Source organism: Vigna angularis, chromosome 2 (genome assembly GCF_016808095.1).
Source record: "Vigna angularis cultivar LongXiaoDou No.4 chromosome 2, ASM1680809v1, whole genome shotgun sequence".
NCBI classification, from domain to species: Eukaryota; Viridiplantae; Streptophyta; class Magnoliopsida; order Fabales; family Fabaceae; genus Vigna; species Vigna angularis.
The window spans coordinates 4,611,188-4,626,570 of NC_068971.1; the positions used below are offsets into that span (position 1 = coordinate 4,611,188).

A 15,383-nucleotide genomic window follows, 5' to 3' on the forward strand; every position below is an offset into this window, starting at 1 on the left:
TTATTAATTTTCAATTTTATTATTTTATGATTTCATTAAAAGTATCACGTTCGCAATGTGAAAAAAACTTAAAAAGATGCCAAAATGACATTAATTTTATGAAAAAAATTTTTTTTACCCTTTTTACAATTTTTCCATATTGTTTCTTCAATTGTCATATATTTATTGTATTGATAATATACATAAAAACAATTGTGTTTGAGTTATAATAATTACGGTGGCAAAACTACTCAGACATGCTCGCTTTGGTTGAGTGGCGAGGATTGAAACTCTGTACTTATACCTCACTATATATTGAAATAATATTTGATCCTGTAAATATTTTAAGTTTTTAATATTGGTTAATTATGTCTCTAATTAATAAATTAAAAAGATTATTACGTGTAAATTACTCCTTTAAAATTAGCAATTTAAATTAGTTTGTAAATATTATTGATTTAAATAAAAATACAATTGTATATTTGCATAATTCAAACAACTAAATAAAATAAACAAGTTATTTTGTAAACTATTTCATATTTTAATTTAAAATAAAAAAATGATGGGTTAATGTACCATGTCTCTAACCCTTGGCATGTGTATTAGTGATGAAAAACCTTTATGAAGAACATACACGTTTTTATTTCCAAAAATTATCCACCAATTAAAAAAATAAGATAAAAGCCATCAATACAAAATATAATGGAAAAACCTTAAAATCAGATAAAAACTATTACTGTTATCTAAAGATAATAAAAAAATTGTTTATGGAGAATAAAAGGATAATATTATATAAATTTTTTTACAACATATATAACTCTTTCACTTTCTTTGATATCAAGTATATTTGCGATAATTTAATTCAAACTTCACACCACTTTATTACAAGAGTATAAAACAAGTCATAGAAACTTAAAGTATATTTAGCGTGTCTAAGCATTATGAACTTTAATAGCTCATTATAAAATAAACTTATGAATTTTTTTTTACTAAAGCATCAAATACAGGCTTTCAAGAATTTTATTAATGTTTGGTGAATGCTAAATTAATTAATGTCTACACAATAGATGCGCAGTTTCGAAATATACTTTAAGTTTGTTTGGTGAATGCTAAAGTAAAGAGAAAAAATAAAAAAGTAACATGAACCTCGTCGTCGGTGGAGACTAAAAATAAACGTATGGAGTATGTTGCTATAGAAAAAAAGAGAGGAAAAATATGCCTAAAGAGAATAACAAAAAAGTATTTGTAGTTTTTATCATAGAGAGAAATTAGACCTATAATGGGAAAGGAAAAGGGAGAATTACGATAAGTGGTGTACGTTTTTTAGAATGCGTAGAAATGAAAAAGTTGGTAAGGTAAATAGAGAAAATGGTAACAAAGCATGGGGAATAAAGGCATTCAATCCAACTGGAGTCCCTAAAAGCTTTGAATTGTGTTGTGCTTTTGGCTACTAAAAAGGAACTTGATGCATGCTTTAAGTAATGAAGAACATGAAGAGTAGCATCCAACAAGCAAGATGATGATAGGTACAAGGTTTAGTAAGAGGTTTACCAGACAATTTCAGCACTGAATTTCATCTAACCATTGGTGATCTTGATTGGACAGCAAGGGGGCATGTAGCTTATTGGTATTTTCTTGCATCAAGGCTCATTGATTGGCATTAACATATATGAAGTTGATAAAGAAAAAAGGACACAGTAGGTAAGGAAAATAAGGTTTTGCTTCTTTGGCACATATCATTTGTACGATTCAGACGTTGTTTAGCGCTGCATTCTTTTCTAAATGGCAGCACCATACGATGTCATTTTCTTGAATTGATCACCACAATTCAAAGCAATGGCTGATTTGGTTGAGAAGTACAAAAGATATGCAGCTTGAAAGGGTAAAAGTACTCTTTTTGAAAGAGTATATCATTATTTTATAAAAGGATACTGCGCATTTAAATATAGTGCTTTTCCATCCAAAGAAACATGATTTGACTCGATTAAAAAAGTCTGTATCTGGGTTGACCTAGGCTATGTCCACCCACTACGTTGTTTTATGCCCCACTTAGCTTGACTTTATATGTAACATAGGAAACGTGCAACGGTGCTTGGAAAACGATCACTTCAAAATAGAAGAAAACAGAGCAAAGAATGAATAAACTATTTGAAACTTTAAAAAATGGTTCCCGGACTACAAAAGATGTGCTAACGATGGATTTTGGTCAATATTTGATAACAAAAATATTACAAGTATGATATTGCATGGAGCTCATAAACCCCACATCCTCAAAATGCATTATGCAATTGGCTTACGGCAGGTTCAACTCTTGGCTTAAAATGCTTCAAAGACCCCAACGCATTAACTCTCAAACATTGCATCTGCAGAAGATAACAACTACATAGCTTTGCTTTATAATTCTCTCTTGCATTTCTTATGGATTTTGCAAGGAGGCAAATTCTGTACAGAAGGAAAAACGAAAACAGTGTATATATATATATATATATATATATATATATATATATATATATATATATATATATATATATATACTATATTTCAAACTACACTGATTTATAACACGTTGTTCATTTCCACTGCTTATAAAATACTTGACTTTACAAGAAAATCTGACAAAGTGCAAAATGCCCTGAAGAATAAAACTCAAAATTTGGATTTCAGTACCTTTGAAACTAACAGCAACACATGGGGCAACGAATTAGTCCATTTTCATTGCAATCAGGGCAACGCTGGAATCCACACTCTCCCAACTCACCATGAACATATTCTTCTTCATCTTCATCTCCTTCATAGTAAATTTTACAACTTCCAGAACAGGTTTCACAGGGAACAAACCTTATATCCCCACAACCCTCACACACTCCCCCTCCATCACCTCCGACACTGTCCTCAATCTTCTCACAACAACCCAAAAGCTTCTCGAGTCTCCCGTCTTCATGCAACCTCTGAATTTCCTCTGTTCCACCAATGTAGTTGTCCCCTAGAAACACCCTTGGCAATACTAAACCACCATACCCATCACCCAATAGCTCTCTAAGCTCTTCCTTGAACCTTGAGTGCATGGATACATCTCTCTCATCCACCTTCACTCCCAATCCCTTGAGAATCATTCTCACTTGGCAGCAATCCTCGTAAGTCTTTCGCACGCCGCGTAAGCTGGTGAAGTACAACACCACCACCTTGTACTTTCCGCATGGTTCACCGACATTAACATCATCCGTAAATGAGGACCCCCTTTTAGTCCCTTGCATCTCTTCATCACTCGACGCCGGTCGAAGATGGAAGGGGCTATCCGGAGAGAGATGTTGGAAGGACTTCCTGAATGAGGAAATCAATTCAGGATCAAAATCTGAGATTGCAGAGTTCAGTCTTGATTCCTCCTCAGTCATCAGAAGCCAAATGGGTTTTGGAGAAGCAACGACACTCATTTTGGGTGGATCAACATCCACATCTCCCTCATCAACATTGTCACCATTGGCATCAAAAGAGAAGCTCCGGTAGTGACTCGGCGACCGGAAATTGGTGGTGTCTTCAAGGTCTTCCATGAGTTCCCATGTGTTGATTGTCTCAGGCTCACCGGGCGGTGTTCTAATTGGGGTCTTTGGAAAAACTGTTGGCAACTTTTGCTCAATCATGCTGGACCAAGTCTTAGCCTCAATTAGCCCTATTGAGAACTCATCTTTTCTCTCTTTCTCAGATACTGAACTCTTCTCTTTCTCCTCCAGCCTTTGGACAAACCTTTCGTTATCAAACCTTAAACTTTTTGTGTTACTAACCTTCCCATTGGAAATATTGAAATCGTGATCACAATTCCCAGTAAAATTTTGAGTTGAAGCAGGGGAATTGAGTTTGAGAGTGCCCAGTGTTGTGGAAGTGAGTGCCACAACATGGTAGCTATCGCCTTCTGCTTGAGGTGGGTGATGGACGTGCATTGGGTAGCTTCTCGGAGCATTGCAGCACCGACATCGCTTTTGCTTTGAACTCGCGCAACCCATGTGACCCTTAAAGAGAACAAATTCACAAGGTGAAATTGTTTCTTTAATTGTGTTATTTTTAACTTATACCCTCCTAAGATGATTACAATTCTGGAAAAATGTTGTGTCAGTCATCCATCCAACGAACATAGCTCCTAGCAAACCCCACTTCGTTCATATTCTTCTGGTGCTCATGACCATGTTGACTGCAACATTTAAGACCAAGAAAAGAAACAAGAAAAACATAACTTTTTTCTACAACTGTTTCAATGTGAAAACGAGTATCAAATTGATGGGAGGGAGAAAAATCCCAGAAAGAGAAAAGAGAGGGGAAATGGAAGCATGAATTGGAAACTCAAAAGGAGAGGTGGATAATCAATCTTTCATTCATCAATTGAACTGCTGCACTACTTTGATCTCTCCCCTTTCTCTCTCTAGAATTCTAGAGAGATAAATAGATAAAATGAGAACCAAGAAAGAAAGTTGCAACATTTGAGGGACGCAGCTTCAGTTTATATGGATATATACGATGCAATACGAAGGCCTTTCTTTCTTTTACAGAAAAAAGAAAAGAAAGAAAAATCTGTAGACAAAATGTAAATGGGTGAGGGCAAGGATCATTGTTTGAACCTCCCTTATTCTCTTTCTTAATATCCACAGAAACAATAATTCTAACCTCATTTACACGTTGTTATGTTATAAAACAAAAACTTATTTTTCTTCGTTATTGTTCAATTACCATGAATGGTGAATTTATTCAGATACAGTTACCGCGAGGTGTCAAGAGTTTTCCCACCACCACTCGCACGTTCTATAGCGTTAAACTATTTTCACAGCTTATATTGGCTTAATATATTAAAGTAAATTAACTTTTATTATAAAAATATTTTTATATATGCTTTATTATCAGTGTAAAAATTTAAAAATTATATTCATGATTCTTAATTTAATTTTTTATTAACATGACTTTTATAGAATTTTCTCAAATAATTTTTCATTTAAACTTATTATTATTAATAAATATATAAATTTATTATAAAAAATATTATGAAAACTAGATATATGATTCTTAGTTTATATTGTATTTGATTAACGCTAATTATTTGTATTACTAGCATAAGTTTTTTAAACAACTTTTGATTTAAGTTAGATTAAATTAGTTTATTAGAATTATGTCTTTCAATATTTTTTTAGGTAGAGTTAATTTTTTCTTTTGTAAACGTTAGATTGATATGGTAATAGTTATCTCACTAAATAACTTTCTTATCTATTTTTTGAAATATGTTTAGCTATGTTTTTCAATCTTAATTATTGTGTGGAGCATTTATGTCACTCAATGCAACAAGAATAAGGATTTTAGAAAAAAATGTTGGATGAATTACATGTTAGTCTTTTTTTCTAATTATACTAGATTTCTTCTTTCCAATATTAGTTAATTATTTAATATTTAATAAATTTGACACTACCTTATACAATTATATAATGTATAATTTCAAGAAAAATATAAAAAAATTAAGTTAAACATATCACGAAATTATAAATTTTTTATGAAATTTTAATATATTTTACTCTTTAAATTTTAAAAATAAATAAATATAATAATTTTAACCCAAATATCAAACTTTTATATTAAAATATATTAAAATTTCAAACATAAACTAATTTTAATTCCGGATGAATGTTTAGAACTAAATAATATTTAGCCATACAAATTTTTCAACAAATAATTTATGTTTTGGCGCGTGATAGAAAAAAGTGTTTTGGCGCGTGCAAAATTTCTGCTGCTGAGCAGGATCACCTACGCTAGATTGACAATGATGTTTCAACTTCGCCTTAATCCTTAAGTAATAGTTTTTTGGTGACTTATTTATTTTCATAGGAATTTTTTTATTCTTGGTGAAATAAATATAGCATTTAATTTAATTTATTTGTTAAAATGAAAATCTAGACTCAAATTAACGCATGTTAAAGATAATTAAACAGGATATTTCAATGAAGAGGATATCCTTGGGATCATTTAACAAACATTATCCAGGGAGTACTGATGAGTGTCAATAAATAATTTATTATGTATTCGCTAATCTGTTTGGGATTTCAACTTCAAATTTTTGTTCTCTTTTTTTTTTTCATTTTCGGATTGGTGAAAATTCCCTGTATTATTTGGATAAAATAAAAAAATTGCTTGTCACATATAAAATTTTAATTTAAAAACAAAAACAAAAAACTTATGAATTTTACAAAGTAAAAAGCATTATTATCAAAATTAAAGTTCTTAAATAAATTATGGATATTATATACTCATATTTGAATATCATAGCATATGACAAGACTCGACATATACAGTATTTGTAACATTCCAAAAATATAGTATAAAACCATATCTAAAATATCCACAGATAACAATATTATAGTTCAGTTCTGAGAATAAGAAGTACAGTTATGGCCGAACGACCTTACGAAAATACTATAGAATTTAAGATTTTTCAAAAGCACAGTCTAGACCGAAAAATTACCAAAACTACACTAATACCGATCGATTATACAAAATAAGACCAATCTTAATGACCGAACGGTCTTATGGTTCAGCTTTCACTTCCACTTCTTCCAGGGCCTCTTCCAGCAACTCTTCTCCTTCTGCTCACATCCATAGGATGATCATTGCAACAGAAATAATGACCGAACGGACAAAACAGACAAGACAGAAAATAGGGTAAGCTTATGTAATTTAATTAATTTAGTAAAACCTATACTTCACATAAATCTAACATAATTCAATATAAAATCATGTAACATCCAATCATGCACTTCCAATCAAAATTACACGTCAAAGCATGCAATGACAGACCACTTTACTCCGACTGTCCGGACTGTATGAATTCTGTGTAGCTACGACGTTTTTGCACCCGGGTGATGTAATAGCTGGGATGCCCTCAACAGCTGCCACCCGAGATTAGTCCGTTCCGTCCAAGCTCACCTTATGGACTAGAACCTCCTGCCATTCTCACACATGACTTACTTCTCTCTACTTGAGAATGAGTAATCACAGAATATCAGGATAACCGTCAGCTAAGCATAACCACATTCATACTCTACCATTCAATAACCACTCATGAGATATTCCTCCCTGGAATACTCTTTCATTTCCATACCATTCCATTTATATAATACAATCAAACCGAACCAATACAAACAGATCCCATCAGAAACCAAAACTGAACAATAACATTCCCCCAAAGACAAGACCAAACGTTTTGAATACTTTCTAGACTAACACATCTGGACACTTAGTGTAAGACCGAGCGGTCTTCCACTTATACACAGAACATGACCGAACGGTCCATTCTAGATAAGACTCCTCATAAGCCGAACACTCGTGGTAATATTTGGACGTTTAGTGGTTACTCAACAGTTACTACAGAACGTTATTTTACTAGACAGAACTTCTAAGAATGTACCGAATACTAAAGAATACGTATATTTTAGACTTAACTGAAAATCATAATAAGTATTGATGAAGCCTAAGGGCTTAAACTGAAACCTACAAGCTTAAACCGAATACTTATGGGTTGGACAAAATACTATGGGTCTAGGCCGAACACTTTTGGGCTGGGACTGAACATTGATAATATAATCGAACGTTTTGTAAATAAATACTTACTCATATTAGCCGAACATACTAAGAAACCGAATGCTAGTACAAAACCGAGAACTACTAAGACCGAGTGTCAGTACAATACCGAGCACTAACAAGACCAATCACTAAAATAATGGAACATTGCTTACAAACTGAGAATATTTATCATATTGAAAACTTGAACTATATTGAATATCTTATCTAGGATGACTACTAAATGAAAATGTAACATTATGCTTAGACCGAACACTGTAATCTATTATAGATAATACAAGACCGATCAGTTATTAACTGAAGTTCTACTAAAGAAGAACTTAGTTAAGACCGAACACATATAACAAAAATCGAATGGTCACGAATGGCCCTCGGCTACAAGTAATAATTCTGCAGAATACTGCAGACTTATGATCAAGCCATATTCCTACCCAGTTCACACCATTTATTAATCATCAACACCTTCAGACGAACATGCAGTAACACCAATATTTCACATCCATCGAATAACCAAACAAAACATCATTCAAACATACAACCAATCAAAATAGAGAATTATAATCAAATTATATAAGTTTCTCTTACCTCTAAACGTAGTCGAACGCTCAACGATGCAGGATATGGCTTACCACTACCAGAAATCTTAGAATTCTACGGTCACACTTTATGAAACTAAACCAAACAAAAGACCAGAAATACTCAGAATGAGATGATAAACTCATGCAACCAGAATTTGGGTTTGCATGTGACAGAAAACGAACGGTCTAAGAAGAGAAGTACTCACCAGCTTAAACCACAACTTGATCGGTGCAAAGTGTTGCTCTTGGCACCAGGAATACTCAAGCGTTGCCTGAATGATGATCGGAAGAAGAAAATGATGATAAATCGTAGAGAGAAGATGGATATTGTAGAGAGAAGGAGGATAAAATGGAAGGTCCAGAAATTTGGAGAAGAAGGGTGCATGCAGAAAGTGGGACCAAATTTCAAAATTTCAACTTATATACCTCCTGCACAAACCGGTCGGTCCACTTTCCTGCAGGCACCAGTCTTCCACTTTCTAAAATTTTGAACCCTTTCATTGACACCTGACTTCCACTAACTTCTGAATTTAAGGGTCCATTATAGTCCTAGTCGATAAAATTTTTATTTTGAGTAAATTCATTTTTACACATTTTTATGTTAATTTTTAAAAGTTTTGCATATGTTGGAAGATTTTTGTATACGGTTTAAAAAGGTTCAAAATGATTTTTATTGAATAGAATTATTAGGATATATTTATATAATTGATATAAGTTTTTTATGTAGATATTACGTGAGAACTAGTGTTCTTGAAATATAGTTGAGTCACATATTCATTGTAGGCTAAATAAACTAGTTATTTTTGTTCTTTAATTATTATAAACTTTTGTATACGACTTAAAAATATTTAAAATGATTTTGATTAACTAGAATTATAAAAATATATTTAAATAATTGATATGATTTTTTTATGTACAGGTAGGATATTATGTAAGAGCTAATGTTAACATAATTGAGTTAGAAATTCACTACAAGTTAAAGAAATTAGTTATTTTTATTGATTGATTATTATATTATATGATATTACGGTGTTGATGAAATTTGTGATAGAATGTGTATAGTTGTGATGATTGATTTTTGTTGAACATTAACATGGTATATTGAGTTGAATGATTATACGTGATTGAGAAATAAATTGAAGATATGTATATTAGTTTGATTAAACTAACTCATTATATTATAGGTTGGACTCAATTGTATTTTTTTTATGACTTGTAAAAGAAATAAAAACACTATATTGAACCAATAAATTAAATTGATATATATATATATATATATATATATATATATATATATATATATATATATATATATATATATATATATATATATATATATATCAAGTCTTTTAAATTATGCAAACATCTTTGATGAATCCATCAATTATTGAGTGAAAGTGACAAAATTTTAAATTTAGAAAGCTCATCAAGTCGTTTAACTTGTTGGGTGAGCTTTGTTAAAAAAACTTATGTCATAAGCGAGTGAAACCCTCACTAAGTGAAAATATTTTATGAAAAATCCATAGAACTCAGAATGGTTGGATCATTGAGCGAGTCTCTCATTGAGTGAAATTATTTGAATTTGCTTCTAGTACTTGTTTATTGAGCTTATTAATTTTCTGGTTGAGTGAAAATAATTTGATAATAATTTTATGGTTGTTGAGTGAGTCAAGACTCGTTGGATGAGTGTACCACCATGGGGTAGCTCATTGAGTAATTGAGATACATTGTTGGTTTAAGCTAGAGTTTTGAAAACTCTCATCTTCATCTTGTTGGGCAAGCTTGTGAGCTCACACAGTGAGATGAAAATATTTTTAGATATCAAAATTATGGTGTGTATGTGTGTGATTTAGTTAAGTCAGGATGTTTGTCGTAATTTACCAATATTGTTTGATTGATACATATGTGATATGTAAATATAGTTACTAAAGAAAAAATACTATATTATATGGTTTGTATTTAGGTTGTGGGATTCAATGGAGGTTTTCATAACTTGAATCGATGTAAAAGAGAATAATTTCAAACATGTTATATGAATGAAAGATAGTATAACATGTATAGAATTTGAGTGAAGTTCAATGGATAAATCTTTTGAAAGTAAAATATATCTTTTTTGAAAGTAGAATATATTATTAACAGTGATCTCTGTATATTGAATGATATGGTGTATTTGTTGGAATGAGATATGAGAAGGTATGATCTTTTAAAATGTTTGTTTCACAAATGGTTATATATTTTTTTTAAATATGTTAACTTATCCTATTTTCTTAGATTGCTGTTTCCATTTATTATGATCACGTGTTACAAAACATGTGTTGTTGTAGATGAAAATATTCAGAAATGAGAAGTTAAGATACGTTGAAAGTGTAGATAATTTATGTGCATATGTTTATATATATATATATATATATATATATATATATATATATATATATATATATATATATATATATATATATATATATATATTGATTACATTAAGATGGTTTACATTATTAATTATTTTATTTTATTATTTTAATATGCTTTTTTGTTATTATGATAATAAAAATGTAAATATTAATAAATTATTTGACATGAAATATACGTAAAATGTTTATGAGAAACTAATTATGTGACATAATTATTAATTATGTCTAAATATTTTAATAATATCTATAATATTATTAATTATATAAAAAACATAATTAATTATATAATTTTGCATTTTTAATTCAAAAAGAAAAATTTATGGTGTTTTTTCTTCCAATTTTGTACTTTTTCAGGCTTGTTTTTCCGAGCTTTTCCACACACCCTCTTTTGGCTCTGTAAATACAAACAAGACGTGAGGGCATACGTATGATATACATTACTCTAATTAAGCAATCGATCGTACTTGAATAATTACAATTTTTCAACGATCCTCTAATTGCTTTGATTTTTCTTTCTTATTGATTGACAGTTTTGTATTCCATAAAATTCTGAATATTCTATTAATTAAAAACTATTAAAGATTTTGTGTAGTACTACTTCGTATTGCTTGCTAGCTGGCGAATTATAGGATATAAGTTTTAGAAATAGAAGAATACGATATCTCTTTCTTCTCTTGTAAAAACAACATTAGGAAATGCATGTTACGATTCTTCTTTTATAATTAAGAAATTGTTATAATAAACTTTTATAATTACATTGCAAGAATATCAACGAGAAGATACAGTTTTCCTTCTTTGGCTGCAACGTTTTGTCAAAACTTAGAAAGACACGCGGAGATTAGGCAGAATAAAATGCATTTGTGTGTAATTAATTCCCTATAATATATATAAATAAAGACATTATGTCTTTGTTTAAGCCATCTTAATTAATTTAAGGAAGTATGGTGATTAAAATATATGATTTAGTGCGAAGATAAAAGGGAAAGATGATATAGTTAAAAATTTCATGGTTAGCTTAGTGGATTTTAATTCTTGGATGGCATGTTTGTCTGGGTCTTGCTACATTGATAAATCATGCACTCCACTTCCTAGGTGATATGGTGTATAGCTATTAAGATATTGATTATTGAATGAAGAGAAAAAGTGATTTGGAAGTTTGTTCATTATTGGTGGAAAAGAGGGACACTTCCATCATCTATGTCTTCATCTTGTCCACTAACACCTGAAATTCTGCCCAAGATTGATGCACTTCATTCTTATGAACATATGCATTCATTTTTTATTTTTATAAACACGCCCTTTCATTATTTTATGTACAAAATGTAGACTGCAAAGTATTATAAATATAAGATATTCATAAATATTTTAATTATTAGCATTATTTCCGTAGCCTTAAATTCGAGAAAATGAGGACTAGTTCAACATTTTTTTGTCTAATGGAATATACGAGTCTCTTCTTGTTAATATGTCAAAAAAATTGTTGTTTTTTATGATGTCTAGAGAAAAAAATAATACAAATATGTGATAGTTAGTATTAAATCATATTTGGTTGATAGAATAATTGTTAACGTATATTAGTTGCTTGTTGAGTCTAGAAATGTTGTAAGCTAAGCTAAAATTTCTTAAAATCAAATTAATCAAAACATAATCAATTAAAATTAGTTTTCACATGAAAATGATTCATTTTAAATTATATATATATTATTGATTTGTATTAATCGATTAGCTTACTCATCCAGTTGATTAAAAAAGAACACATTACAAGTTTTCAAAGCTGAAGAACATTAATTAATTACGTTATTTTCATAATTGATTAATATCATTAGTAAATAAATTTGTCTATAAAAGGTAACTTTCTTTTAATTCTTAACTATGATTTTTAAAATAAAAAATAAGAGAAAAAAATATCTAAGAGTTTTTGGAAAGATTAACATGAATTTTCAAGTTTTCATCAAGATTAAAAAAAGATTGGATATTGGTTATAAGGTTTTCTTGCTTAACTTAGCATTGAGATGTCAAATATGCACATATATAAGTATATTGGTTTCATATATTTTATTAGTTGTTCTTCTATATTTCCTTCATTGTGTAGGATAATTGTGTGTAACATTATCTTGGTTGAAAATCTTAAAATATATTTCAAGTTTTTATATATTTAGAGTATAGGTTTTACATAGGTGAATCTTGTCTTCCTAACTCTTTAATATTTTAGTAGAATTCTAGGTAAGGTTACTAGAAACTAAACGTAGATTCTTAAAAAATTGAACCAATATAAAACTTGTGTTTCTTATTCTTTCTTTCATCATCATTTAATATCTTGATAATGGTAAAGGTTTCAAAAGCTAAGTATTTTACCATATGTTAATTGATTTAAGATTTTGAAACCAATTTTATAGATTAAAAGGATTCAAATTTATTAAAAAACCAATTCACTTCTTCTCTTGAAATATTAGTTGCAACTATTTTAACAATTAGTATCATAGTTGGTTATTAAAAAATTATTGGAATAAAAGATCCCGCTATGGATAATATCTCTCAAGCATTTGCTGAAGGAGCATCCATAAGCACTTGTTGGAGAAAATTATTCACTTTGAAAAATTAAAATGAAAATCTTTCTTGAATCAATTAATAATCTTGCTTGAGATGCTATGATATATGAATCATATATTCCTGTACATACAATTGACAATGTGCAAGTTGGAAAAGACTTTAACTTTTGAACTAAAGATGAGAATAAAAAAGTAAAATATAATGCTTGAACTAGATATATCATCTCATCAGCACTCACCATGGAAAAATTCTACAAATACAAGAATGCAGAAGAAATATAGAAAACCTTAGAAAAAAAACTCATCAAAGGATTGAATAATTTGATTATAACAATTCAAAAAACAACAATAAACAATTCACTTTTACATTTTTATTATTACATTGCAGGGTTTATATAATGCAGTATGATAGAAAAAAAATAAGAAAAATGGTGATTTGGAGATGAGGGAGGTGATTATGATTTTGAAATAGAGAGGTGATGGTGGTCTGGAAGGGGAGGTGTGACGCTCATGGAAGAAGAAAAATTAAATAGTTAGGATTTTTAATATTATTTAATTGAGAGGTTGAATGGAGATTAAATATTTTATGGGGTGTAGAAAGTAGCATCCAAGCAGGAAATACTTAAAACAAGTTTGGGCCATAAAGGATAATCTGACTCATGAGCCCACCCCAAAATAAGGAACATCTTGGACATTGAAGGACAAAATGACGGAGAGCGTTGCTCCTTCCACCACCACCAAATATTCTCTGCACCACCTCATACCTAATTTATTCTTGCTATAAAATAGATGTCATTATTCGTTTCATCTTTAACAGATGTAGACATTCATGAATAAATGTTGACATCCACTTACATATTTTAACTTTTTTTATATATTTTAATTTATTATTTTTATTTTAGATTTTTATTTCAATAATATTTTTTATTTACAAAATATATTATAAAAAAATTTAAATACTTTATAAATTAATTTAAAATATAAAAAAATTTAAATAATATTTAGATATTAATTTAAAACACAATAAATTGATAAACTAAAAACTAAAAAAAATCCTTAACGGATATGACCACATTCGTTTAAGTAATTATATAAAAAATATTTAAATAAATAATTAAATAATAATACATAAATTAAATTAGTAATAATTATTTTATTAAATAAAATAAAATTACTTTATATATAATTATGTGATAAATTTAAAAAATAAATTAATAATATTTATATATTAATTTAAAATACAATAAACTAATAAACTAAAAATTAAAAAAAAAACATTAACAGATCGTTTAAGTAATTATATAAAAAATATTTAAATAATTAATTAAATAATAATATATAAATTAAATTAATAATAATTATTTTATTAACTAAAATTAATTTATATATAATTACATAATAAATTAATTTATTTTATTTAATTAAATAATTATTATTAATTTAATTAAATTATAAATTTTTTTAATTAATTATAATCAACGGTTGTCCGAATTTAAGTTTTTTTTTTTAATTTTTAGTTTATTTAAATATTATATTTTAATTAATTTATAAATTATTATAATATATTTTAAATCAAATTAATTTTATTTAATTTAATTAAATAATTATTATTAATACAATAAATTAATTAACTAAAAACTAAAAAAACATAAAGCTTAAATATATGTGAACATATCCGTTAATCGATCTGGAGTATAAAGATTAATTTTGAAATTTCTAGAAAATATGATGGTGTAGGAAGCAATCTGGAGTAACCCTGAGGGATGAACGGAAATAAAAGATATTATGAAACCCAAAATTGTATAAGGTGATATAGAAAAAAAGTTTCTCTCGGCACTATTCTTTCTTCATATATTATACAGTGCAATTTGAAAATTATCTTTTGGTATAAATGTTTTTTTTTTTCTAGATTTTATAATTAAAAAGCATTTTATTTTATTTTTTAATTATACAATCTGAAAATTAATTTACTTACAAATTTTACAATCTAAAAATCAAATTTTGCATGAAAAAAAGTTTCCGTATACTTTTAGTCATTTTTCACTTCTCAATCATATAATCCTAAAGATTTTTTTTTTTTAACTTTTTAAGACGAAATATTATTTTCAAATTGTGTATTCTGGAAACTATTTTTTCATAAGAAAATTTTTTAGATTGTGTAATTCTTATATTCTTTTATGAGAAATGACTTCAGAGTTCTTCTTTAACTTAAAAAAACATGTGAATCATCTTAATTTTTACCGTATAAGAAGCAGAATCGT

At 28.6% G+C, this 15,383-nt stretch overlaps 1 protein-coding gene across 1 annotated transcript; it reads right to left on the minus strand.

The window, feature by feature from the left end:
• Positions 1 to 2,531: 2,531 nt before the first annotated feature.
• Positions 2,532 to 4,608, minus strand: LOC108328014 (uncharacterized protein At3g28850). The gene has a single exon (XM_017561781.2). It carries the CDS (start codon positions 3,975 to 3,977, stop codon positions 2,655 to 2,657), a length of 1,323 nt encoding a protein of 440 aa, XP_017417270.1. The 5' UTR covers positions 3,978 to 4,608; the 3' UTR covers positions 2,532 to 2,654.
• Positions 4,609 to 15,383: the final 10,775 nt, after the last annotated feature.

Excerpts from the sequence above, each read along its gene's own strand:
- LOC108328014 (XM_017561781.2), bottom strand. The coding sequence starts at position 3,977 with ATGGGTTGCGCGAGTTCAAAGCAAAAGCGATGTCGGTGCTGCAATGCT.